General features: G+C 54.8%; 2 protein-coding genes across 4 annotated transcripts; one reads left to right on the top strand and one right to left on the bottom strand.

Moving 5' to 3' along the window:
• Nucleotides 1–932: 932 nt before the first annotated feature.
• SRC (SRC proto-oncogene, non-receptor tyrosine kinase) lies at nt 933–9,631 on the top strand (the record flags this gene model as incomplete). Its single annotated transcript, XM_080354564.1, has 11 exons — nt 933–1,173; nt 1,363–1,462; nt 5,097–5,195; nt 5,846–5,949; nt 7,141–7,290; nt 7,527–7,682; nt 7,811–7,990; nt 8,068–8,144; nt 8,492–8,645; nt 8,860–8,991; nt 9,423–9,631. 11 exons carry the CDS (start codon nt 933–935, stop codon nt 9,629–9,631), a joined length of 1,602 nt encoding a protein of 533 aa, XP_080210690.1.
• A 7,174-nt stretch (nt 9,632–16,805) lies between these two features.
• Nucleotides 16,806–24,929, bottom strand: BLCAP (BLCAP apoptosis inducing factor). Of its 3 annotated transcripts, none has more exons than XM_080354395.1 (2): nt 24,662–24,929; nt 16,806–18,481 (listed from the first exon to the last, which is right to left on the bottom strand). In XM_080354395.1, exon 2 carries the CDS (start codon nt 18,371–18,373, stop codon nt 18,110–18,112), a length of 264 nt encoding a protein of 87 aa, XP_080210521.1. In that variant the 5' UTR covers nt 18,374–18,481; nt 24,662–24,929; the 3' UTR covers nt 16,806–18,109. The 3 variants fall into 3 exon arrangements, with proteins under 3 accessions (XP_080210521.1, XP_080210520.1, XP_080210519.1); XM_080354394.1 differs by having other exon boundaries at nt 16,806–18,453; nt 24,662–24,803; XM_080354393.1 differs by having other exon boundaries at nt 16,806–18,456; nt 24,662–24,801.
• Nucleotides 24,930–27,379: the final 2,450 nt, after the last annotated feature.

Raw genomic sequence — 27,379 nt, 5'->3', positions numbered from 1 at the left:
TGTCCATGCCCTGGTAGAAACCCTCATGTAAGAGGAAAAGTGGCTGTATGGGGTGCTGAGCTACATGCGACGGCACGTGCCTGGCCCTGGGTCACCCACCCAGGCACTTCGCATCCTCACTCCCAGGCTGATCCTGCATCCCCCCGCTCCCAAAACATGCCCTAGCAGCTGCGGTCCCGGCGTTCTGCTGGCTGCTGCAGCGAGGTGGGATGCGGCTCGGCGTTAATGAGGGACAATGCTGTCCCAGGGCAAGGGCAGGATGGCCAGACTTTGCAGCAGCTGATGCTTGAACAGACTCCAGAGGTTGTTTTGTTTCCTGGTGGGCAGGCGTCTGTTGCACAAGCCCTGGGCAGCATAATAATAATAGCAATAATAATAAATGAGCACAGAATCATAGAAGCCTTTTGGTTGAAAGAGACCCTCAAGATCATCAAGTCCAACTGTTAACCCAAAACTGGCACTAAACCATGTCCCTAAGAACCTCATCTATGCATCTTTTAAACCCCTCCAGGGATGGTGACTCTACTGCTTCCCTGGGCAGCCTGTTCCAATGCTTGACAGCCTTTTCCATGAAGAAACTTTTCCTAATATCCAATGTAAACCTCCCCTGGTGCAACTTGAGGCTGTTTCCTCTTGTCCTATCACTCGTTCCTTGGGAGAAGAGACCAACCTCCCCCTAGCTCCAACCTTCTTTCAGGCAGTTCAGAGATCAGGAGGTCTCCCCTCAGCTCCTGTTCTCCAGGCTGAACCCCCCAGGTCCCTCAGATGCTCCCATCACACTTGTGCTCCAGACCCTTCACCAGCTCCGTTGACCTTCTCTGAACTCTCTCCAGCACCTCAATGTCTTAATAATGATGATAATAATAATAATGAAAATAATAATAATAAAAGAAGTCCTGTGCACATGTGTCTTTCTCCTCCAGCCTGGGACCATGGGGAGCAGCAAGAGCAAGCCCAAAGACGCCAGCCAGCGCCGGCGCAGCCTGGAGCCCACCGACAACACCCACCACGGGGGGTACCCGGCCTCGCAGACACCCAGCAAGGCGGCCGCTCCCGACACCCACCGCACCCCCAGCCGCTCCTTCGGGACCATGGCTGCTGAGTCCAAGCTCTTTGGAGGCTTCAACACCTCCGACACAGTCACCTCGCCGCAGCGTGCTGGGGCACTAGCTGGTCGGTGTGGGCTGGGGCTCAGTGGGGTGTGGGAGGGTCTTGGTTGGATGTTTGTGGCTTTGGTTCCAGCTTTTTCTGATGATGGTGGGGTCTCCTGCTTTTGAGGGACTCGGTCTTATCAGCCGGTGGGAGAGTGTGGGGAGAGGAGGGTCCCACGGCTCTGCCCATCCTGAGCGGTCTCTGTTGCAGGTGGCGTCACCACCTTCGTGGCCCTCTATGACTACGAGTCCCGGACTGAAACAGACTTGTCCTTCAAGAAAGGAGAGCGCCTACAAATCGTCAACAACACGTGAGTGTCCCCGTCCCTGCAGCCAAGCCCAGGTGGGTGAGCTGCCACCTTTGTCCACCCCTAAATCCAGCCCCAGCAGGACCAGCTCTACCTGGGGATGGGTGCTCATAGAGGAATGTGACAAAACTCGCAGCGACATGTCTGAGGGCATCAGCCCTGGAGGCAATGATTTGCCTGCTTCCACGTCCTGCTGGCCCTGCTGCTGGTCACTGTTGCCTTGCAGCCTTGTCACCAAGCCACCTCCTTGCTGGCCAGTCCATGTCCCCGCTGGTCCCCTGTCCCCATCAGTGCTCAGCTCCCTCTTGTTTGCCTGGACATGTCTCCTCAGTTTCATGGGTGCTCTCTCCTGTGCTTGCACGGTGTCTCTGATCTCACCTTCTCTCTTGACTCTTTTTTCTCTCCTCTGTGCCACGCTGTCGTTTAGGAGAAAAGTGGACGTCAGGTGTGTATCACAGATTGTTAATATTATTATTGTTAATGATCTTAAATGATGAAAGCCCATCTGGTGCCCATATTAGGTTGGGTGAAGCAGGGCTGGGAGAAGCTGGTTGCCCAATGGTTTAGTGGTTGGTTTGGTTTGTCCTGCCTGAGCGATCGGGGCGGAGCAGGGAGCCCCTTCCCATGCTGGGACTGCTCCATCCCGAGCTGTGTCTGCACCCAGGAGCTCTGGACCTGTCCCGCTCTCCTCGTCTGCACCCACACCCCTCTACAGTCCGTTTTCACCTGGCTCTCTGCTCCCTCCTGCCCTTTCTTTTGCATTTATTTTTGCATTTTTAAAGTTTATTTTTTGTGAGTGGCTCAGGGGACTCAAGCACTTCTTTAGGGGTCTGCCTCCCACTTGTTTGCTCTCTACCCCGGCCGTAGCAGCATACCCATCACCAAAGTGACCTGCCACAAGATGTGCTGGGCCCATCACTTGCCACGTGGAGCAGGGCAGCGGCACAAGCTGGAAGATGCTCCTAAATGTGATCCCTTATTGAACCCACGTGTGTTCTGTCCTGGCATGCACGGTCTGCAGCGTCCTTTGGCTGCACTGCTGGTGGCCTGGCGGGCAGGGCTGCTGTCCCCAGCGCTGCCATGGGGTCCCCAGGCTCTGCAGCTCCCACTGGCCCCTCCGCTGCTGCCTTCCAGCCTGGGCACCCCAACAGCTTTGCGAAGTCAAAGGGTGGGAAGATGGGAGAACATCCTGGAGGTGATATTCTGCTGCAATGGTTGAGCAGTGTTGCACAAGCATGTTTTCAATCTGATCCTTGCTCTCCTTGTTCCAACACTGTTTATTAATGGTGATTCATTTAATCCATGAAGTGCAGGATGTGCAGGGCTTCAACGCTGCAGGAAGAGCCTGAATTTGGGGGGCTTGGTGCTTCTTGTTTTCACAGCCTCAGCAGTGTGCTAGCCCCAGGCTTGGGTTCTGGTTTGGGCTGTTATGAAGTGAGCTCTGCCTGCTGGGGGCCAGACTGGGCCCATATTTAAGGTTTTTTCATTATGCCTTATATCACTTCTGGGGTTTCCATACTTTTATATTGGTGCTGTTTGTGAAAGGCTGTGTCAGAGAGAAGGGTCAATCAGGGCATGCCCAGAGATGTTCGGATGGTCCGGGAGCAGCTCGGGCTGCCGCGCTGTGGGGACAGCAGAAGGCAGGCGTGCCATGTCCCATGTCCCCCTCCTCTGGGCTCCCCCAGGGCACAGCACCTGGGGACTGTGGGGAGGGGGCTTGGGCTCAGCCTGGAAAGGGCTGATGGGCCCTGGGCACAACAGCAGCTTTGCAGGGCAGCTGTGGGTTTCAGCTGCTCTGCCAGGGCTGGGGTAACACAGGGCGAGAGGACAAGCCTCTGCATCCCTCAGCTCCTCCTGCATCCCAGCAATGCCCAGGCTGTCTGCGGTGACCCTCGGCCTCCCGGAGGGGCCAAATCCATCCACCCCAGTGCAGAAGGGCTCCCGTGGTACCATTTCCAGTGGGAGGAGGTCTCCTGCCAGCCGGCCAGCAGCCAGCAGGGATGTGGTAGGGTATTTTGGGTAAGATTGTGTAGGGAACTGTTGAAATGCTTTGTTTTGATGATGATTATTATTATTTATTTTTTTCCCCACTGGGGCATTTTTGGAATAGTTTGTTTTTGCTGAATTCCCAGCTTGCAGCCTTGCAGCTTGAGCTGGAACAAAGCCACAAGTCAAAAGCTGGGCATTTCTCAAGCAGACATTTACCCCGATCCCGTGGGAAAGGAGCCCAACCAGCCTCCTGTCCCCTTCGGAGCCACCCCAGTAAAGGTGACTGGGGCAGCGGCTCTGGCTGGGGAGCCCAAGCGACCTGCCACAAGATGTACTGGGGCCAGGAGAAGTTAAACTATGGGCTGGGACTGCTGCAAGGCTGGGGATGGGCTCTGGGCAGCATCAGAACCCAGGTCTTGGGGTGGGGGGAGATGTCTGGAGGGTCCCCACTTTCCCTGGCATTGGTGTGGTGAGCCAGAGGCTGTGTCCGTCTCCTCCCAGCTGCTTCTAGGCATCACTGGGACAAGCAAAAGTCACAAGTTGTTGGTGTGTCAGGAGTGAGGATGGAGGTTTACACATCTGCAGGGGTCAGGGACAGGTCTGGATGTGGTCTGAGGAGTCTTGCAGTGGTGACTGAGGTTATTAAGGTTGTTCTGTAAAGTGCTTGTGGAGGTCATCCTGCCAAGTTCTTGCATCCTTGCGAAGCCATTCCCACGGATCTGCACTTTTCCTGTAGCCTCATCTCCCCCGTGGTCAGGATAAATGAGGTGACTCTGTCTTTGATGGGTGGGAAGATGTGGGTGGTGGGAGGAAGCCCCGCTGTCCGTAGGGAAGGGGAAGCTGCCTCCCGCCGTCCTCTTGTTCTTCGCTGTTTGTTGTCCTTTCCTGCCCTGTCCTGTGCCGGAGCCTGCGGGGAGGAGGACAGAGCAGCGAGAAGGCTCCTGGGGACATGCTTGGGGTCACCATACTCAGGGCAGGAGGGACAGCAGGTCAGCCCTGGGATTGTGGGGGCTCAAGCAAGGCAGAGCTGTGCTGGGGCCATGGGCCAGCACTGTGGGGGTGTGTGGCTTGTTTGGGGGGCTAGGGGGAAGCTCAGGGGTTGTGGCCAGGCAGGGTGCCCATCCCAGGGCTTCCAGGGATGTACCCAGGCTGGATGGAGCTCACCACATCCAGCCTGGCATCGCCGCAGGGCAGGTCTCATCCCACCCTGCCAAAATCTCAGGGCTTTCTGCAGCCTGTTTAACAAATGCCATCTCTTGGGTTTTCCTGGTGCTTTTTTAAATTGCTGCCATCATTCTGTCGCTTTTCCCTGTTTCTCCCCGCTCCCCTGTTGCTCCCCGCTGCCTTGGATCCCAAATGCCACTCAACCTCCAGCCAGACCCTGTTCACATTCATTTGGCTCCAGTGGTACTTTGCCTCACTGGCTGCCGTGCCCAATTTAACTTTAAAGCATCCTGTATGCAGATGGGTGGCCGATACCCTAGGCTGGCCCACAGGGCAGGAGCCCTCCTGGCTGGGGTCTGGCTCGGAGCTGGGGGGCTGCACCCCTTCCCGGTGGGCTCACCCCCCGGCCCCAGCGCTGCGGGCAGGAGAGGGGCTGGCTGGGTGGTCCTGGCTTCACACTGAGTGTGTTTTGGTTCTCTTGCAGGGAAGGTGACTGGTGGCTGGCTCATTCCCTCACTACAGGACAGACGGGCTACATCCCCAGTAACTATGTCGCGCCCTCAGACTCCATCCAGGCTGAAGAGTAATTGCCATCTTTGAGACAGTTTAAAGACAAGCGATAGCAAAAGCACCCTGAGCGCTCCCCACCTCCCCCTGCCCAGCTCCTGGGCAAAACCTGGAAGCATTCTGGGTTTTTCCCCTTTCTTTAAGGCCTGTGAAGCGGGGAGGTGCAGCATGCGCGCGTGGTGGAGGGATGAGTGGTGGTGGAGCCAGGGCCGTGGTGGAACTGAAGCTTTTGGTCTAGTTTTCACTCTTCTGCATGGACACACATCCATGCATGAAGATGCTGCTGGTGACCATCACACAGGGAGAGCAGGAAGGGGCAAAACTGACCAGAAGTCCCAGAGCAGGAGGTGCTAGCCACATCCCCACAGCCTGTCCCCAGCCAGCAGTATGGCATCCCCCCAACAAGAGCTCGAGGGGCTTCAGGGGTCCCCAGAGCCCCTTGTTTGGGGAGGTTTTGGAGTGAAGGCATTTTGTGGTCTGTGGCGCAGGGTTGCTCCTCGGGCGATGCTCAGTTCATGCTGTACAGGGGCACTGCGCACCCCGGGGTGCCCAAGCCTGGAGGTGTAGTCTGTGGTCTCCAAGATCTGCAGCGGGGTGCCAGGGCTCACCGGACAATGGAGGGGGGCGGTGAGTGCAGGGTGCTGAGTGGGCATCTTGCTCTTGCAGGTGGTATTTTGGGAAGATCACTCGCCGGGAGTCTGAGCGGCTGCTGCTCAACCCCGAAAACCCCCGAGGGACCTTCCTGGTCCGGGAGAGTGAGACCACGAAAGGTGAGTGGGGCTGGGGGGAGCCAGCCGGGAGGACCCCCGCCGGGGCTGGGGGAACATCTGTGAGGGGGTCTCTTCACTCTGCACAGTCCTGGTACCCCCAGCTTAGGTGCACAGGGAGAGAGAAGAACAGAATCATACCTTGTAGCCAGGAGCTGATGTTGGGGTCACTGAGCGATGTCCCTCAGCACGGACAGTCCCTTGGGGTCTCCTCTGCCAGTCCCAGGGAGCAGGTGCTGATGCACCCGTTAAATCACCGGTGACATTTCTATCCCGAACATGCTGTGACACCACTGAGCCCACAGGGCTGGGGGGACACGGGCACATCTCTCCCACTGCTGCCTGCCCATCAGTTGCCCTTCAGAGAGATGGTTCAGCTCATGGCAGGGTGGGAGCTTGTGTACCCCCAGCTCCGGCCGGACCACCGGACAGGATGCTCTATTTTCTGATTTTGTTCTTTTGGATGATTTTGGTTTTTCCTAGTCCTTACATAGTGGCAAAATCCTGAACATGTGCTTCCTGGGCAAACAGGCAAAGGCAGTAATGAATTTTTAGGTACTTCTTTCAAGTCTAACAACTCTTTATACTTGTTTTGTGCCTCCCGAAAGTGCAAGTTGTGATCTTCGCGGTTTGGCTGCCTGAGGCTGCTGTTTCTTACCTGGAAACATGGTTTAGTTTGGCTCCAAATACACCTTTGGGAAAAGCTCCTTGATGTTTCTTTCTGTTTTGATGCCTTGAATTTGTCAGTATTTATTTTATTCCGGTAGAAACATTTCACTCAAGCAGCAGCAGCAATCTTCCCTTTCGTTATTTGAGGCCCAGGTGTTGCTCTCGTGTGGGCAGAGCAGAGATGGGCATCCAAAGCGCTGCCCATGGTGGGGTCTGTGGAGGGGGGAGTTGGGCCCCCCAGCCCCTTGGCTCCTCTCCGAGATGCCAAGACACTGGGGTTGTGGGTCAGCAGCTGCCCCCGCCCATCCAGTCCGCTCTGCTCCTTCAGAATCCCCCCTTTGCTGGATTTATGTTTGTCCCTGGGGGCTGAAGGGGATCATGCCCCTCATTAGCACTTTCCCAGTCCCACGGGGATGCTGACGTGGCTCTTGGCTGCCCAGTCCTTCCCCCCCATACCCTTCCCCACCCCATGCGGAGCACCCATCTGTGGTGCATCTCCCCCCAACTCCTCGGTCCTGCCCGCAGGTGCCTACTGCCTCTCCGTCTCCGACTTCGACAACGCCAAAGGGCTCAATGTGAAGCACTACAAGATCCGCAAGCTGGACAACGGCGGCTTCTACATCACCTCCCGCACCCAGTTCAACAGCCTGCAGCAGCTGGTGGCCTATTACTCCAGTGGGTGGCCCTTTGGGGGCTGGGTGACACCCTGGGTGCTGCTGGGAAGCCAGCATGTGGCTGGGAGTCCCCGAACCATTTGGGGGGGACCCTGGTGAAAAGCTGGTTGGGTTGTAGGGAGGAGGGTGAGGGTTTGGGTATGGGTCCCTGAGGTGTTTTGCAGGGAAGATGTGGGGTGAAGCATCACGTGCCTAAATGCCCGCGTGTCACCCTGGTGTTGTCCCCTCCTGTGCTAGAACACGCCGATGGCTTGTGCCACCGTCTCACCAATGTCTGTCCCACGTCCAAGCCCCAGACCCAAGGCCTGGCCAAGGACGCCTGGGAGATCCCCCGGGAATCGCTGCGGCTGGAGGTCAAGCTGGGGCAGGGCTGCTTCGGAGAGGTGTGGATGGGTAAGGATCGCTCCCGCTGTCCCCTCCGTGTCACCACCTGCACCCTCTACCCAGACACATGGGTGGGGGGAGCAGGCGAGGGACACAGCCCCATAGACGTGTCCTGAGCCGGGTATCCTGTGCTGCAGGGACCTGGAATGGCACCACGCGGGTGGCGATCAAGACGCTGAAGCCTGGCACCATGTCCCCGGAGGCCTTCCTGCAGGAGGCCCAGGTCATGAAGAAGCTCCGGCATGAGAAGCTGGTTCAGCTTTACGCTGTGGTTTCAGAGGAGCCCATTTATATCGTTACTGAGTACATGAGCAAGGGTGAGCGCAGGAGGGATGCCAGGGGTGGTCAAGGGGCTCTGCTCCTCCGATTGCCATGACCATGGTCTTCCTCGCAGGGAGCCTCCTGGATTTCCTGAAGGGCGAGATGGGCAAGTACCTGCGGCTGCCCCAGCTCGTGGATATGGCGGCTCAGGTGGGTTTGTGCGTCCCTGGGCCTCCTGCATCCCCATCCGAGTGCGCCGGCTGCCCCAGCACCTCCCTGGGCTGTTGTAGCTGTTGGGTTGCAGGCGCCACCATCCCGCTGTGTGCTCAGCATGGAGCTGGGTTGCAGTCAGGGACCGTAATTTCCCCATTCCTGTTGCTGCTGCTCTCCTTGGCCAGCAAACCTGTGTCTGCCTGGTGTTTCTTGAGCAACCGGCTGCTCCCATACCCCAAGTTGGGTTCCACTGTGGAGCTGTTCCTGTCAGCGGTGCTGGGTGCTCCCCAGGGACCCTCATGTCACCCCACCAGCCTCAGTGCCGCGTGTCCTGGTCCCCACAGATCGCATCTGGTATGGCCTACGTGGAGAGGATGAACTACGTCCACCGGGACCTCCGGGCAGCCAACATCCTTGTGGGGGAGAACCTGGTGTGCAAGGTGGCTGACTTCGGCTTGGCACGCCTCATCGAGGACAACGAGTACACGGCTCGGCAAGGTGTGTCCCCAGGGCTGCTGGCACCGTGCTCAGGCGGGGACAACCACAACAATGGTCCCTCCAAAGTCCCCAGGAGTGTGTGTTGCATCTTGAGGCAGCACATGGCTGCGTGGGGATCCTGGGGACACTCACAGCCCCTGGGGACACGTGCAGCCGCTGTGTTCTCAGGCACCGCGGGGCCAGGAGCAGCCCCTCACCCTGTGTCTCCATCCAGGTGCCAAGTTCCCCATCAAGTGGACAGCCCCCGAAGCTGCTCTGTACGGCAGGTTTACCATCAAGTCGGACGTCTGGTCCTTTGGCATCCTCTTGACCGAGCTGACCACCAAGGGCAGAGTGCCATACCCAGGTGAGGGCCGGTGCCCACCGGCAAAAACCCATTGTGGTGCCCTGGCACCATCTGCCTGTGCCCAGCCCCTGCCCCCGGCACTTCGTGGCCCCCAGAGCCATCTTTGCAGAGGAGCAAACTGCTCCAAGTTTCTCCTGGGACGTGGGCAGGGAGGGCGGGCTTGGGGCAGGGACTCCTGCCCAGGTTGGATCCTGTCCTGCTGGGGTACAGTGCACAGAGCCTGCCCGGGGTGCAGAGTCACAGCCCCTCTGTCCCTGAGCAAGGTGACAGGGACAAGTGCTGTTGGGCTGGGGGGATCCCTCCCTGGATCACCACAGTTGCCTGTAAGGCTCGTCCCAGTGGGATGCCTTTGGTGTCCTGTCTGGGAAGGGTACAGTGCAGGATCTGGCCTGGCTCTCCCTCACTGCCACGTCTCCTCTGGCCGCACACAGGGATGGTGAACCGGGAGGTGCTGGACCAGGTGGAGCGGGGGTACCGCATGCCCTGCCCCCCCGAGTGCCCCGAGTCTCTGCACGACCTCATGTGCCAGTGCTGGCGGAAGGACCCGGAGGAGCGACCTACATTCGAGTACCTGCAGGCTTTCCTGGAGGACTACTTCACCTCGACAGAGCCCCAGTACCAGCCCGGCGAGAACCTATAGACCCGGAGCTCCTCCTGGCACCAGGGACGTTGCCGTCCTCGCCGCAGGGCGCCGAGGGCTGGCCTCCCCACCTGGGGGCCGGTTTTTGTGGAGCGGCCCCAGAGCAGGATGGGGCATCGCCTCCGGATGCGGCCAGGGGAGGTGCTGAGTCCCCCTGCCGCTCATTAAGACTTCTGGCCCATGTTTAACCAAGTGGTGCCATCCCGCTGGCGAGAGGAGCCTGCGGGTGCTGGCGGCTCAGGAGGGCGAGCGGAGCATCTCCTGCTGAGAGACTTGGCTTTTGGGAGAACTTTTCCACCCCCCCCGGCAGCTCTGGGGTGAGCCCAGAGGAACTGGGGGACAGCACCCTCCACCTGGGACATGTGGCCCTGGCCTCCTGCACCCCCTTTCTAAATCAGCACAATTTTCCCTGCCCCTTCACCCTCCCTGCCATTTCCCCCTTGGCTCTGGTTCTCCCAAAGACACTGGCAGAGACCTTTTGCCCCAGGGAAGGCGCAAGCCCTGGCTGGTTCGGATGGGGAGATGTGCCAGGGCAGTGATGCCAGCGTGGGGTGGCAGCGGGACGCTGGTGGTCCCCTTTCCTGGGGCATCCCTGCAGCCATACCATAGCAGGGCTCTGCGGCTGAGCCATGCTAGCGGGCACCAGGGCGTGAAATGTGGGTGTTCGTGGCTCCGGTGACCATCACCATCCCGTGGGAGCACCTGGGTGCACATTCAAGTCTTCCAGCTGTGTCTGTCCCCCCAAGAGACCTGTCTCGTCTCTCCTGGGAGCAGCACGGGGGATGCTGGCAGAGCCCTTGCCTTGCCCTGCCCGTGGCAGCCCCACCGCCCCGGCTGCGCTTTGAGCCACCAAGCGCTCCTGGTCTTCCAGCCGGTCCCCTGGGAGGTTCCCCGGAGCCCCCCAGCAGGTGCACCACAACCCCCCAGCCACCCTCCCCATTCCAGTGCCAGCTCTCCCACCAGCAGAGTCCCCTGAGCTGGCCCTGTCACCAAATCCAGTGCCACCACAGGGTTTGGGTGCATGGCACAGGTGGTTTTTCAAGGTGTGGGACTGTTTGGGGGGAAAGATTCATTTTTCACGGATGCTTTTGTCCACCAGGTACATTTTTAGCTGCATTCCCCTCACCCCTTGTGTCTTGGCTGCTGGGCTGTGATGCCCGCAGCATCCCCAGCCACAGGCTGTCAGTGTGCAGGAGAGTCCCGGGATGCGCTGTGCCACCCGGGAGACATCTGCATCCTCATCTCCCCGCTCGCTCCCAAGCCCTCAGCCACGTTTTGGCATTGAGTGTCTGTCTGTCCCCACGGGGCTGAACCCCTGGACCCCTGCACTCTCCCACCCAGCACCTGCTTTGTACATAGCCCCGGAGCAGCCCCCACCCTCCCAGACATTGACTTAGTTGCATGTGTTGTTTTTTCCCCTCCTGGGGCTGTACACAGCTGGAAACCATTCACCACGGTGGCTCACGAGGTTGTGCTCCCTCACCTCTTGGGTCCCAGACACCCTCGCTCAGAAAGACCTGGGGGCTCTTTGGATGCTCTCCTGGACCAGGGGGTGTGGTGGGCGCTGGAGGGTGGGGGTGCTGTGGGGCCAGGGTGCTGGTACACACCACCAGGAAGGACTCGGAGAAGGGGAGCCAATGGCTTCGCCCACCTCTCGCTCCCCAGGCAGTGGGTTTTCTTTGCCTCCTCATGGCTTGTGGGATGGGGTTTCCCTCCAGCACAGCCTCCTTGCAGGCAGCAGACCCAAACCACCTCTTGCCAGCCCCCACCGTGGTGCTGGTGTCGCATGAAAGGCGGGTGGGAGCCAAGTGTGGGCAGGGGGGCAGCCAAAACCACCTTCCCTCCCCAAAACCAACACCCCCCCGGTGCAGGGCCTGGGCATGCCGCTGCCTCCCGCAGCTCCCCGGCCACTTATTTATGAACCAAGTACTCACTTGGTTGGTTGGTGACACCTTTTTAATGAGTAAAACCTTCAAAATCAGCTTGAATAGGCTCTTTAGCAAAACAGAGAGATCTTCTATTTTCTGGCTTGGAGAACGGCGACTGGTTTGATGGATTATTTTTTTTTCTACATCATTTGGGGACTCGGAGCTTTTCCTCCCCTCCTTCGTAGCAGATTTACTGTACCTGCATTTCTGCGTTTGGGCAGGGACTCTCCAAACCTAGATGTCCTGGGTCTTTCCATGTCTGCATCCCTGGGACGGGTGGATGCTGCGTCCCCATCGGCACTGCCAGAGAAGTCCTGTCCCGGTCTGAGGGGTGGCCTGTGCCATAGTTCTGCCTAAATCCCCATCCCCAGGAGAAACCTCTTAAAGCTGTAATGTGCGGAAGCCAGATTTGATCTGAAAGCTGGGAAGAGGGGGCAGGAGCACACGTTCAGGTTTGCCCTTTGGTTGTCTGCAGCACATACAGGGTCTTGCACCAGCGCAGCGGGACGGGAACGGGCTTGACCTGGCGGTTCCATTTTCTGGCTCTTTTTGGCAAGCGGCAGAGCAGGAACACACCCTCGGCGCAAGGAACACCCCCGGCTGGCTTAATTCCCTGTGGCTTTTGGCAAGCTCTGCTGAAGGAGACGTGCTGGGGACATTTCAGGGCAGAGGGCAGTGAAGTGATCCCGGAGGAACCTCCCTGCACGGGGCTGTGTGTCTGCGTGTCCGTGTGTCCATCCGTGTTTCTGTGCAGCGGTTTTTGTAGGATCCAGCATCTCCAGAGTCACCGCTGCAGCGGGATCGAGAGCCTCCCCTCCATCGCCATTGTTGTCTGCCAATTTCTGTTTTTAAGCCAATAAACTCCAGAGGGGAACCCCCACCTAAGGGTGCTCTTTGGCATCCCAGGGTCTATATTGCCCTACAAGTTATTCTCCTCTGCCATTATCATTTTTTAAACAGTGTTTTGTACGATCTCCAACTGACTATGCAGAGAACATGTGGATCTGTGTCTCTCTTCCCAGCTCCCCTCTCCCCACCTGCCTTTTTCAGTGTCTAAGTAAAATATTTAGCTTTTTTTTTTCTTTTTTTTTTTTGGATAATAATAAAACTTCGGGGGGAAAAAAATGTAAAAAGGTCCAGCTTTGTGGGTGGTGGGCGGTGGAGATGCTTTGAGACTATTGTTGATGTAAATACTTTGCTATTTGATAACTAAATACAAACAGACCTCACAGAAAAAGAAGTGTACTTATGTATGAGAGGACTCAACACTGTTACAGGAGCTGGTGGTCCCTGGGCGGTGTATGATGCCCATGGGTGGCTCCTGGTGCTTCAGAGGCTCTTCTGGACGATGCTGCCTCTGTCACTGCGTCCCAGCCTCTGCGTGCGAGAACACGCAGGTCCCTATCACACACAGGGAGCACTGGCCCTCTTAGGGCTGTGAGTGACACGGTGACCCTGGTGTGCACATCAACCCGGCCAAAGCCGGGAGACCTGACTGCCAACCTCCACCAGCTGGGCTGGTGGGGATAGGATGAGGACAGCCCTCCCGCTTCAGCAGAATCTGCTTCATCAGCAACTACAAGAAGCAGGCCTGCTTCGTTAGGATAATTTGTGTTGATTGGGGTCCCTCACTTGGTGGTTAAGTAATTGATATATAGAACAGTGATGGGGGAGTAGGCCATCTGAAAGCAGGGTGGCTGATGATGATGAATCTCCATTGCTACCACCATCATGGTCTAGGGAGGGCTTTGGTGCCCTGAGCCCCCAGGTCTGGCTGCTCCCACCTCCTCCTCAGGTGGGTAAGTGACTCAGTTCTATCACCTTCAATGTTTCATGCTTTATGTTTTGCTTTTCTGTGGAGTAATTAAGTGACTGAGGGCAGAGGTTTGCTGGGCTGGGTGTGAGGTGGGAATTGCTGCCAGGGTCCCCTTGGGCCAGAGGGAGCCCCTGCCAGGTGTCCCAGCCTGAGCCAGGCAGATGCTCCTGGGGATTGCACCACATGTCTCCTTTAAGGATTTAATCTTGTTGTTTGCTTCATGCTCGTCTTTCACCCTGTAAATCCAGGAGAGGATTTGGGTGTCAGGGTGGGGGTGGTGGCTGCCCCCACAGTGGGGCTGGGGAGGAGGTTCGGGGTCCTATGCTGGGCAGTCTGTGCTGGCAATGGGGTTCTAAAATGGCAAGAAGGAGTTGTTGTTTGGCTTTGGAGGAAGCGAAGGGGATGTTCACCCTTCACTTTCCCCAATGCACGTCGGGACTTGGCTCTTGATCCAGGCTTCTGGAAGATAAACCCTTGTGAGTACATGAGTGGCAGTCATGAAGTGAGGATCCCCCGGAGCAAATCCTGGGCTGTGCTGTGGGTCTGGGGTCTCTCCCCATAGCCCAGACCCAGCAGAAGGGCTCTTGGGTGAACAGGAGGCTACTGGCATGTGTTGAGTCAGAGGACAGAGCTTGTCTCTGTCCCCTGCAGACTCAGCCACCCAGATCTCTTGCCTCAGCAGCAGGTCTGGGTGGCACCTGAGCCATCTGTCCTCCCTTGCCCTGCTACCTGAGGATTTGTCTTTGCTCGGGGGAGTAGCAAAACCTTCTTGCCAGGGGTTAATCTCCAGGCTCTGGGGGAAGAACTAAAGCCCTTACCTGATGTGTAGTTGACCTCCCATGGTTGCTGAAGGCAGGAAACCACCCTGGGGCAAGGAGCAAGAGACAGGCAAGACCAAAGGACAGTGGCAGGCTCTCTGTGGTGCTGAGTTATGTTCATGGATTCCTTGGCTCAGGGGTTTGGCTGGACCAGCATGAGTGGATGAGGTTGGAGGCCATGGCAGCCTGGAGCTTTGAGCAGCAGGGCTGCACCCTGGACTTTGCTGCCTCTCTGATCTGGCCGGTGGGCGCTCCTCAGCGGGATCAACCTCCCTCTGCCGTCTGCTTCTGTGTTAATAAGCTGTGTTTTCTCAGGGTAAGCGGGGAGAGCGTCAGGGCAGGAGGCACTAATCACCCAGCAAGATCTGGGGGTGGAAGCTGGGAGGGTGGGCTGGTGGTCGTGGTGGCCCCAGACTGCTGGTTCCCCACCTGCACCCCAAGCCGTGCTAAGGAGCTCGACAGCCAAACATCAGCCCTGAAATGAGATGTGCTGATGTGGCTGCCTGGCAGATCCAGGGTTCAAAAAGCCACATCAGCCTGGTGGTCACAGGAAACCTTCTCCACAGGAAGCCTTGCAGTGTCCCAGCTGCTTGTCTTGGGGATGCTGCCTCTCCCTGGCGAGCGGTGAGGAGGGGAGTGAGAAGCCCCCAGAGCCCAGGGATTGCCTGAGCTGAGCTGTCTCTCTGTTTCTAGGGATCTGAGCCTTGCTTTGCTTTTTGTCTTGTCTTTTCCTGACCCTGCTGTGTCACTGATCTGTTATGTGACCTAGAAAATGATCTCTCCTTCAAATGGAAAGACAAAAGAACAACTTCAGGCTCCTGCTCCCTGTATCTAGGGAGCACCAGGCAGATGGACACTTTATATTAACAACACTGCAGGGTGATGAGACTCGGTCTGTGCCAAAGTGCTTGCGGGCAGTGTCCAGGCTGGACAGGACCTGGCACAACACAGTGTTTGTGTTTTAAACCCTGCTGCTTTCAGTCACTACTGTAGTGCCTGCCCACTGGTGTGGTCCCCAGGCAGAGATCCCTTGGTGTCCTCAGGACACTGGGAACAGTCACCCCCCCTGCTCTTCTGGCAGAGAAGCTCCTTGAGACCAAAGCAAAAGGCCTGAGAGCGCAGGTGCTGTGTCTGTGTGGGCTCAGGCCACTCCACAATGCACAAGCAGGGCAGATGTGACAATGCTTTTCCAAAGCCGTCGGGTTTGACCTGTTCTGCAGTCACAAGCTGGTTTTTCATGGTCCCTTTACAGAGGACAAGCATTAGCATGGGATGTGAGACCTGGTTGGGTTCCTCGCTCTGCCTGAGGCTTTCTGTCTGACCATGATAAAGTTGCTTTAATTTTCTATCTTTAAAATGAAGATGCTATCTCAGTGCCCTGAAGAGGGTAAGGCAGTGTGCTGGGGAGGGCCGCGTGCATATCAAAGAGTGCTCTTTATCTGTATTTGGGAGGGCTGCAAAAATAAGGTTTCTTGCCCATCAGTCTGCTGACATCTCCCCTGTCACTACACCGGCAGCCTCCCTCTTTTGAAGTGCTTTTTGCTCCAAGTTGGGTCTCGCAGGAGGGGAAGCCTGCAGCGGCGGCTCCAACCCCACGTACAAAGCCAGGGCTTGTCCTCATCCAAGGGACTGTCTGGCGTTGTGGCGAGGATTTATTTAAATGGCTGTAAGGTGCGACTTGGCTAGTAAGCAACAAAAGCGTACTCTTAAAAGAACTAATGGAATCAGCTTAAGTAAATTTACACTTAAAAGCTGCTCAGAGTGCAGACACGTCTTGCCACAGGTTGCAGATGACATGCCCTCTCCTTCTATTTGTTGTTTATGCTGTGGCTGGTATCACAGCTACTGGGATTTCCCTCGGCCTGACAGGTGACAGAGCTGTCATATCTATTCCTGGTGATGTGGCACACGCTTTTTTTTGAACACGTAAACATTGATATGCCCTGAACGTCTTCCAACTTGGACTTGGTCTTCGGGGCTTGGAGCATGGGTAGAGGAGGCCAGTTTCAGCGCCAGCAGCACAGCTCCTGCACCCTTGAACTCTGCTCCTGGGTGCAGTCAGACCCAGCAGTCCTGTATCTGGCTGTGTGTCCCACTTCTCCCCTGGTCCTGCAAGAGGTTGTGGCTGATGCTGGGGAAGGGCTGGCACAACCAACTGTCCCCCGCCAGCTCGGGGCAGTGGGGTTGCAGCCTGGTCCCTGGACAGGTCGGGCAGACGTGGTGTGGGACAGGCAGATAACACTTTTACTGCCGATGTTGGGGATTAGCGGCTTTCGGGACACCGCTCTGTGGTTTCATTTCGTAAACAGCAAGGAAAGGGCGGGGGAATCTGTCACATAAGTGCAGAGATACAACCAGAAACCACCTCCTGTGCTGTAAGATGTGTCTGTTTAGGAATCATCAGTATGGTTCCTGGTCTGCTCATGGCCGGATTAAACAGTTAACAAGAAGAGTCAATACTGGGAGCTACAGAGCAAACAGGCTCTGCCTCTTGCTGGAGACTCTCTGGGGTTACTGTGCTGGGAACAGAACAATACAGAGACACATGATCGCTGGGCTCGGGCACCCACAATGAGCAGCCAATGCATCATACTGGGCAGGAGGCCATAGACCAAAGTTTATAAAGCTTTATTAAACATTTTGAACAGCTGTGCAATGAACAAACAATACTCTGGAAGTTTCACAACCTCATAGCTCCAACTTCCTGGGGACAGCAACAGCCACTTCTGCTGCTCTCCACTACCAGACTGAAGTAAAGACAAGCAGATGGCAAAGGGGAGGGAAGCCTTTGAAGTTGAGACAGTGTTTTGTGTTAACCTCTAGCAAACAAACCCCTGGCCCAGGTTGGGCTCCCCAAGAGCTGTGGCTGCAGTGTAATGCGTGGAGCTCTGCACAGCTGTGGCTGTAGGACTGATCCCCCACCTCCCGGGCTTCTTGACACCCCCTGCCAGGGGAGCTGGAGATCCCAGGCACCCCTCGAGCCTCTCTCGTTCTCCAGTCAGTAGCACCAGCACCTTCGGTCACCCCCGGCCCAAAAACACTATCACAGAAAATGGCTGAAGCATTTAGGGCTTCCAGCCATGCCTCCACCTCAGGACCCTCTCCTGCCCTGCCCACACCCGGCCTTTTGGGCTAGCGTGAGATTTGTAGGGTGAGGTTCACAACCCCACATCTTGCAGCATACTGGTTCTTCATCCCAACAGTCAACACCTTGAGAAACGCTGAAAATCTAGGAGGGGAAGAGACAGTCTCCACTACTTGTGAGGCTTTATAAAAGCAGCAGCATAACTGAGGCTTTCAGGCTGTAATCTTGGAGTGGAAGTCGTTCAGAAAGCACTTCGGCAGTGCACGCATCTCTTTGGCAGGCTGAGCAGGAGGAGGTGACTCAACCGCCTCTGGCTCCAGCAGCTTTTGGCCAAGTGCATCTGTGAGCCGCTGAGCTTGCCCTTGATCAGCAAGGCGGGAAGGCTGGCTCCCCACGATGAGAAAGATGGAGAGAATCTTGTAGCTACTCGAGCAGAATCAGTGGGCCCAGAGCCCTGAGTTAGACCAGCGTGGCCTAATGCAGACAAGTGAGCGACACACAACTCCACCACCGCGCGACAGCTGGGCAGGGGCCAGCAGCTCGGTCCTCCACCATTTCTGTTAGGAGGGCTGGTGTCTGTTCCCGGTGATACGGGAAGGAGAAAAAAAGATTTCTGCTTCCAAAAAAGCAGGTGGTGCTGCCAGAGTTCACACAGTAAACAAGTCGAATTTCACAGGCAGTGGGAGGAATTTACCACTCCAGTTCACACACAGTTACAGGAAACAGGCTGGTTTTACTCAGTCACATGCCTAACATTCCCTCCCTCCTCCCTAGCCCGCCCCCTTTTTAAAAGCCAAACAAGCCCTCAGCAGTCCAGAAGATTATCCTTTTCTAGGTGCCCACTATACTGGGATCGTGAGCTGACTCTGGCAACTGGGATCCTGTGCAGTGATACAAGAAGCAGTTCCCCCAGCAGCTGTAGCAGATGAGGAACAGAGCTGCCAGGAAGACCAAGGCACAAATCGTGCAAGGCTTCCGTTCCAGGAGGAAACTCAGCAGGTAGAAGCCCATGAACATGGAGTGGCTGAACCACAGCGCTGGGTTGAGGGGCTTGGGTATGAGCAGGACGGGCAGCAGCCACTGCAGGCAGTACATGGCGGCTGCTGGCTGGGGCCTGGTGGCAGCAGCGATCAGATGGGATCCAGAACAGGTTCCAGCAGCTCCTTGGGTGGGCTCTTCTGTAGAGAGGGGTAAAATGTCAGACTGTTAGAGAAACACAGAAAAAAAAAAATCAACAGACCTTCTTATACAGCTTCATCTACTCTCAAGCACTGTGGACTGATGCTTGAACTCCTAATGCTAAATTCCGGTGTGTCCCAGAGCTGGTGGAAAGGTTCCTGCATTCTGAACCACCCAGCTAGGGACAGGATTATCTCTTGCTGGTATAGAAGTGTATCCCTTGTGTGCTCTGTTTCTGTTAGTCTGGGTAAAAGCCTGAGTTGAGACCCTTTTCTTGAATGCAGTGCAGAAATAGAAAGGTAGAGTGGGAAATGGAACAGTAAACAAACTGCTGCAACCTTCCCTACACACAGATTTATCTAAGACCATCCAAAGACTTGAGTGCTGGTATAAAGCAATGCAACAGAGGGGTAAACTATGAGGCACTACAAAGAAGTGTGAGGGCAAGAGTTGTTTCGGAAGCATTAAGCGCACAAACTGCTTCCTCCCCAGGCACTAGACACATTATAAAGCCTTTCAGTGGGACAGCATAAAATTCAAGCTGTACACGTAGCTACCCAGGAATGCCCCAACAGTGTCCAGGCTGCAAAACAAAGGGGAGGGCAGTCTCTGCTTATGGGATTCATAATCCTTGCCAATCAGCTAAAGTCAGATAAGACAAAGTATGTTAATAGATCAAAGAGGGAACAGTCTCAAAATGGCAATTTTCATAAGTGCTCTCAACACAGGATTTCCTCACTTGGATTATTATAAAACCCTGTGAAAACAGTGAGCTTTAAGGGCTTCTCTAACCAGAGAAAGCAGCACACTGCAAGCTCAGAAAACACGCTTCTACCTTTAGCAACCGCATCAACTACACCAAGCATATGGGGCTTTTTCTTTCTAAGCAGTACAAACATCCTCATCCAAGAATTTCAGATGGTTTTTCAAAACAATAAATGCCTTATAGGAGTTTTTACAGAGCCAGAACTGTTAAAAGGGGGCAGAAGAATGGAGTTTAGCAGTCTGGGGTGGCAACAGCAGGTCATGCTAGAAGACAGAAGTATTGTTGGGAGCCTGGTCAGAGCGGCTTCTTGCAGCAATCCTGTTACCTGAAAATACTCAACCGAGTAGCGCTCTGTCAGAAGGATGGAGGGCTGAGCAGAGGCTGTCAGGATTACACTGGGGGTGGGAAGGTTAGTAGGATGAAAGAGTGAGAAGGTAAACAAACAGCACATTCCGCTGACTCCTGTTGGCAGGAGAAAGGATTTCCTGGAGAAGGGAGAGTGAGGGACTGCAGAGAAAAGCCAAGAGAAAACCACACATGGTTCTCTTCCAAAAAAACGACTGAGGTCAGACTTGTCTTACAGCTCTGTGAGCTTGTGGGTACCAACCGGCTCTGTCAGAAGCAGGGAGCGTGCTGCTGTGCCCTGCGCTGAGCAGCACGATCTGCTTTAATGCTGGAGAGAATGCAAGCCAAGATCTCCACCAGAGCAAAGAGATCAAGAGTATTTGGGGAAAGTCTGTTGTGCTGGCGCTCCTGCAAGAGAGTGGTCTCCAGCAGAGAGGGCAGCTGGGGTTCAATTAGTAAAACTAAGCTGCAGTTAGGCAGCCAAAGAATAAGGAAGAAGTTATTCTATGTCGCAATGTGCATAAAGTCAAGTGAAAGGAATAAAACTCCTGATGTTAGTACTGTTTTATGCAGCTCATTCGAATTTTTAAGAGCAAGTCTAGTCCCAAGCCTGCTTTGCCCATCTATAAACTGCAAATAAGGATTACTTATTTCATAACAAAACATGCTGCCTGCTAGCCTTTGTGAATCAGTTGGATGTTTCTGGAGTAAAAGTACTGCAGAAGTAGCAGATGATATGTGTTGTTTTTTTTTTTCCAAGTGGTAGAATAGCGATAAAAGATTTAACAACAAAGATTTGAACAGAAAGGTAATTAAACCCCACCACCCAACTCTTTAGTCCAGACTGCACTGAATACAACAACTTTGTACCAAATAGATGCAGCCACCCTAATCCTCCTGAAATGCTTCTTCCTTGAAGTTTCCCACAGTCTTTCTCTCCCAAGCTCCACGCAGTACAAATCACTGCAAACACATCATGTCCTGCTTGTGTGAGATCCAGCCCTAAAGTCACATCAGCTCGACTTCTGCAGCTGGACATGTGCTGCAGTCTTTGGGTCACTTGTTCTTGAAGCTTTAGCTTAAAATGTCTACAGACAATTGCTTTGGGCTTTCTGTCGCTAAAGAAACAGATAAAAACCAATCTAAGATGATGGGTCTGTCAGAAGAGCACAAGGCTGGAACCAAGCTCTAGAATCTTTCAGGACTAATGTTATCTATCTCTTGGCTTAAATTAGACTGTGTGTTGCTATTGAGCCTTTGGCCCCCAACTTTACAACTGACAACAGTTATAGGGTATCATTCTAATTAATGATCTATCTACATTTCACTCCACAATCTGGCCTCGTCACCACAGCAAACACTTAAACCATAATGCTCTGAACATCAAGTTGATTCTAAGTGTGTAAGCATTATCTAAACACCTCTTACAAACACAAATCCATCTTGGAACAAGTTTGCCATTTTTAAATATAGGTATTTCCTGCAAGAGCCAGTTGCTTAAAGGAATCAATGCAACCACCCTGCAGAAAAAAGAACCATTTAATAGTGCTTATTTTAACTACAAAGTCTCAATGACAATGCCCTTCAACCAGCAGACCTCTTGGACTTGCAGCAAGTGCAGATGCTCAGTCAGTCTTGTATCTGTAGTCAGTTTGCTCATGTTTTCTTGTGCCCCTTTGCTATCCACTAACTAAAGGCTGAAAACCTTTTGTCTGCTGTATCCCACAGCTGATCCCAGATAAAGTACCTATGACTTGGGACTTCTGCAGCTCTGTCTTCCTCAAGGGACCTTCCACTAGTGATATATGTACTTGGCCTTAGCTTTTCATTGGAGATTCCTTTATACAGCTGGCAATAAGTCCAAGTGCTCTTTCCATGCTACCAAGCCAAAAGAAACAGCATCTCCTGCTATCAACTCTACTGAGCAGGGAACAGGGACTCGCCTTGGTGCCCAGGACAGGCAGTCCCTTCTCAAAGCCACAACAGTATTCAGTTTTGCTAGATTCTCAAGCAAGGTGAAACCTGCAAACAAGACATTCCCACTTTGTTTTCTTTGTCCCCTCCTCGAGATCCAAGCTACAGATTACCGCATCCCAGGGCAAACAACAACCTGTCACCCAACAGTACTTCTGCCAGCTCCCAGTTTCACAACTGCATCCTGCTTTTCCTCAACCAGTTGCTCTTGTTCTCCCGTGCCTGACTCATCTCCTTCCCCAGCCAGCCTGCTGTCCTGCCACCCTGCAGGACATGCTCCTGCTCCAGTCATCTGACTTGGCAGCCACTCGTGTTTACCAGATGTTCCTTTTCCCCGCACCACTGCTGCCTCCTCTCGCTCCTCTTCAGCTCGTGGAGCTGCTTGAACTCGCTTCAGCCCCCTCGTCAGCAGCGAGCAGGCGATGCTCCCACTCCTCTCCCCGCAGTCAGCACTGCACAGCTCCATCTGATCTCCCTGTGCTGCCAGAACCACCTCCCTGCCAGTTCCTGCAGGCAGAGGAGCAGTCCAGAGAGGTTCCCTGCACACCTCCTAAGCACAAGCACTCCACATGCTCATTAATTGGCTTCCATTGTGTTCACAGCCCTTCCTTCTGTCATCTTCCAAAACTATTCAAAACCAGCAGGTCCCACTGGTGTGTGTTTGCTGAGAGGACTTTCAAATCCCAGCGTGAGGGTAGTGTCACACCTTTACAGCCAGAAACAAAACTTTAACTGTGACAAGTCAAAAGACAAGCACAGCTCAAGTCTGTAGTGCTTTGCAATGGATCAGTTACATTTTAGAATAAATCCATCTGAGTCAGCAAGCTGTTCCTTGATGTTCTACAAGCCAGTTCAGCAATTAAGAGGCTGAGAGGTGTTCCTACACTGTAGGCTTTATACATGGCTTTATCAGTATGCTGACACCAAGTCCGTACCTTTCTCAAGAATGTCTTAATTCCTTAACAGCCCATTCACCCTGACAGGGGAGAATAATCAGCCAGCTTTCACTAATCACTTAAAAGGTAAGCTTGTTCAGACCTTACTAAGGCAGCTATTAAGCCAGTACTGTCCACAAGGAACTTCCTCAGCAGATGCTACAGAAACAGTCACTTAAAGGTATGCAATAAAAGGTAAAGTAATGCTTTTATTGGGAGGTGGTGGTGCCAATCTCCCCTTTTCCCAGAAACTGAAGTTTCTTCTTGGGTATGAATAACCATGTTGTCTAGATAAAAATCTCTCAAGTTGCACAGTGCACATAAACTTAAGAGATCTCAGGGACTTGCACTGAGTTTCTTACCTATAAGGTTCACCTGTAGTAGAGTTTGCATAAAATCGTGTAGATCAAAAACCCTGTCACAGCCACGGAACTTGAACTGCTGTGTGTGAGCAGTGCTTCATGATGCCAGCGTGGGTTCAAAATTGCCTCTCAAGTACCACGTAGCACCCAAAACAGCTGCTAAAAATTATAATATCCAAAGCACGGCGGGGGGAAGAAGTGAAAGAGCTATCAAGCGAGGAATTAATGAGTTTGAGTTCAGCTAAGAAAGCAACAGCAGACCAGCTTTTTAGATGCCAACCCTTTCTCTGAAAAAAAACCAAGAACCATAACTGTTCAACTTTTAAGGCCTATTTGCAATATCAGGGTTTTTTTGGCCTTGCCGTTACTTTTTCAAAGCTTTATCTGCTGCTATGACTCAGCTGGAAGAAGCGAGTCTTCAATTTTTGGCAAAGGCCTTGCCTCAGTCTTTGGTAAGTTTGTGCCTTGAACACTTGATGCAGGCTCAGCAATGGTGCAATATAATTGCGAACAGTTTCCAGAAGAGCCACAAATCCTTGACTAACCAAGCCTTGGGGTTACTAAGTGTTCTGATTTCTCAAGCTAGAGACAAACCAAAACAATTAATTTCATGAAGAGCAGAGGCTCTCTGTTGAGCCACTTGTTTCATCACTTCCATAGCTGCTCTCCAAGCTTCATTACTGACTTGGGGATTAATTAGCCTGTGTCCAGAGATAGTGCAGTTCATGTACAGCAACAGGGTGAGTAAACCTCCACCTGTGAGCAGGACAGCAGCAGAATGATCTGTGTTTCTCTGCATAGTAAATCACAGGAGCAGAACCTTAAGTCAGCTCTGTGGTGGGAAGAAATGTCAACATCAACAGTTGTCATCTGATGTATTGCTACTTTTGTTTGTACTTATTTATTAATTCTCAGTGCTCTTCATTCCTGCCCTCTGCCTTTGTTTAACTGACAAAGATGATGAATTCCAGGCCCACTTCGAGTTCCCTGAAAAACATAATTACTTTTAGTTTTGTTTTGGATCATTTCTCTACTTTTTGTGCCTTCAACAGGCTTCAGCACTCTGAATGCAGCCTGATAAAGGCCAGTTTTCTGCGTGCCAGGTAAAGAGCAGCAAAGATGAAGTATTGGTGGGGGGCTCTGAGGAGTTGTGACACACAGGTTGGAAGGGCAGAGGTTACCCCACTGTGACAGTATTTGCAAGATCAGTACAGGGGTAATGAAGTGTAGGAGTTTGGTGTGCTGCAGACTGCATTTGAGAGCTTTGTTTTCATCTTCTCTTGCACTTGCGTGTTCAGGATGTAACGAGCAATGTTTGTACAGCAGAACAGCTGCAAAGCGAGGTGAGGAGCTGGCTCAGCGTGCCCGGGGGGTCGCGGGGCAGAGAGCACCGGGAGCGCTGTGCTCTCCGCAGACTAAAGGATGTCAGGGTTGTGCTGCTGTGGGGAGTAACGGGCCAGGGTTTGCTTTGGGAAGGTGCACGGTGACCTGCGAGACGTGCCTGACCCTGAGGCTGGAGGTACAGAGGGGAGGAAAAGGAGCTTTTTGGGTAAAGCAGACGCTGCTGTTTCCATCTCAGGTTGGTGATAACCTATGTTACGGTGCTCCCGGTGGGCTGGACCTGGCTCCCTGTGACCGCTGCACCGGGACCCGCCCCGAGCGCTTCCTCCGGCCCCCGAACCCCCCGAACCGTCACTCCCGGCGGGGCCGCCCGTGCCCGCCCGCAGCGCCCAGGCCGCGCCTCGGTGCCTCCGCTCCCCCCGCCGCCGGCCCGCAGGCAGGCTGGGCCCCGGCCCGCTCCGCGCCCGCGGCCCGTACTCACGGCGCGGTGCCGCCGCCTCACGCCGCCATCCCGGGGCCGCCTCCGCCGCGGGCTCGTCCGCGCCCCGAGGAGCGAAGGATCAGCCGCGCTCGGACCGGCCGCGGGGCCGCCCCCGCCTGCGCGCCCCGACAGGGCGCCGCCGCCCGCCAGGACCCCGCCGCGCCTGCCCGCCGCCCGCCTGTCCCGGGCACGGCCCGGCCCGGCCCCGCCGCGCAGCAGCTCCGCCGCGGGGCTGCGCTCCGGTGGCGGCGGCCGGGCTGAGGGGAGCGGGGCAAAACGCCCGTCTGTCAGGCGGCGCCGCGGGCAGCCCCGCACGGCGGGCACTGCGCCTGCGCGGCGGGGAGGTGGCGCGCCTGCGCCCGGTGGTGTTTCGAGCGTTTGAAAAATTAGTTCATTATTATTTTTACTATTTTAAGTGCCGTTTGCGCACTGCTCATGCTGCCCGCCAGCCGCTTTGGCACGGCGCTGCACGGGAGGTGCTCGCACGCCGTTGCAGGCGGTTCGCACAGATGTTTGCAGCTGTCCGGGCGCTGTTCGCCTGCGGTGCGCGCACGTCGCGGGGCGCTGCGCTGTTCGCATGCAGCTTGCACGACTTTCTGCAGGGCTGCCTGCTTTTTGCGTGCTTTACATGTGGTTGCATGCTCTTTGCAGGCTTTTCTTTGCATGCGGTTGGCGCGTATCCTTGCACAGCGTTCGCGCTGTTCACACACGGTGTTCGCACTGTGTGACACGTTGAGTCTGTGCTTTCTTGCGTTCCATTGCGTTCTGTTTCTGGGCTTGCTTGCACGCTGCTCCCTTGTCACCCACGGCAGTGCACTTGTGTTGCTGACTGAGCCCTGTGGAGCCCCAAGGGGCCCCGTTTTTCGGTGCTGCAGTGGGGTGTGCAGCTGCAGCCCTGTGCACCATTCTTTGTGCAGTCCCTGGTGCTGCCTCTCACGCTTAGAGCAGAGGTGCTGCCATGGCCTCTCCCCTTAAACACTTTAATGTCGCTTGCTGGCAGCAAAGCCCGGGCTGCTGCAAGTGCTCCAGCCCCTCTCTCTGCAGATACCTGTCAGCAGGTGACCAGTGCCCAGCTCCAGTGGGGTTCCTAAAGAGGCCATATAGGGAAGGCAGAGAAATAGTCTAGAGAGGAAAAAAAACCCTCAAACATTAAGATTTTGGGATTTCCCAGCTGTTTAAAAACCATCCAGCCATGGCTGCAGGGCCACCCACATTTCCCACAGGGTTTTCCGCTTGGCTGGCCCATGTATTTGATGTTTGTGGTAAGAGTGACTCCCTCAATGGCCAGGCAGGTGTGAATCCAGCCCGGGATGGTTTCCCTCCTGCTCTGCCATTGTTCTGGGCTGAACTCTTTGCGGGCTGTTTAAATTCCTGGTTCATGGCACTGTGCAGGAATAGCTTTTGGCTGGTGGCAGCTCCAGCTGGTCTCAGGCTGCCCTCGTCATGCTCAGCACAGGGACCTTTTTCCCTGCACAAGTGACAGTCGGGTTTGCAGTGGTGCTGCGTTACTTGCACTATTTTGGGCTGGTTTGGCTTGTGGCACCAGCTGCACCCATGGGTGCTGGCCTGGGGGTCTCTGCTGGACCCCACCGAACGCCTGCAGCATGGAGGCTTTGCTAGGGGGACATGGCTGCTCTGAGCTGCTCCAGCACATGCTGATGGCTGCAGAATTTATCCTGGACCCAACCTGAACCAACTTGAGGTCTCCAAATCCTTTTGCAAGCTGGAATGTGGACCATTACACCTGAGACTCCTGGGTGCCTCCCCCTGTCCCTGCGCAGCTCTGGGAGCTGCACACTCGCTCGGGTTTTGTTTGGCTGCAGTTCTGGCTTTCTGTAAATTCCGTCTTAAACTTGAAGGCTGGCTGGCGGAGCTGCAGCAGCAGTCCTGTGGCTCTGAGCAGCCTGAGCTCCCAGCCCTGTGGCGTCCTTCTCCGCAAGCAGGGATAGAGCGATTGTCCCAAACTCACGTATTAATATTTCAGCAGCTCTGCAGGCTGCGTGGAGCCATCCAGTGGAGTGGATGGGGAAGGGAAAGGTAATCCCAGGCCAGCAGGAACAGACCGCTCTGTGCAGGGCAGGGGGCAACATGGTTTTTATGGCCTTTCTGCTAAAGCAGAAACTTTTAGAGGACCTCTGGCTGTGCTTTGCTTTGATTCTGGGGAATATTTCTTCTACTGATTTCCTTGTGCTTTGTTTAGCTGCTTGTAGGCTTGTCTGTTCCTATCACAAAAGCCACAGCCAAGATGGTCATACCCATGAAAAGAGCAACCCTCCCACATCCTCTCACTGCTCCCCATGAACAGCAGCAAGGTGGTACCTTGTATTTAATGAAAATAACTGAGGATCGCAGGGTGCTGGTGTTCCTGCACTCTGGACTCAGGGAAGGCTGAGGCTGTTGCCCACCAGCAGAGCCCAGCTGGGCGCAGCTCTGCACTTGGGGTCTGCTGAGCCCAGAGGCTCCCGAAGCTTTGGGGACAGCGTGGGCACAGGGGAGCTGTGGCGCAGAGATGCAGAAATGACACTGAGGAGGATCTTGTGCTGCAGCAGAGGGGTGAGCACGTGGAGGGGTTTCAAAATGCTGCAAATAGAAGGTGTGAGGAAGAGAAACTTTTGCCCGAGAAAGGAAATAACCCCTTTCTGTGGCTGAGGGGACAGACCTGCAATTAATTTGCAAACTGGTTCAAATGTGAAGTGTGGCAGGAGGGAGCTGTGAAAG

This window comes from Nesoenas mayeri (genome assembly GCF_963082525.1).
Source record: "Nesoenas mayeri genome assembly, chromosome: 16".
Classification (NCBI taxonomy): Eukaryota; Metazoa; Chordata; class Aves; order Columbiformes; family Columbidae; genus Nesoenas; species Nesoenas mayeri.
Note: the sequence above shows the minus strand (reverse complement) of the source record. Positions and strands in the feature narration are given on the sequence as shown.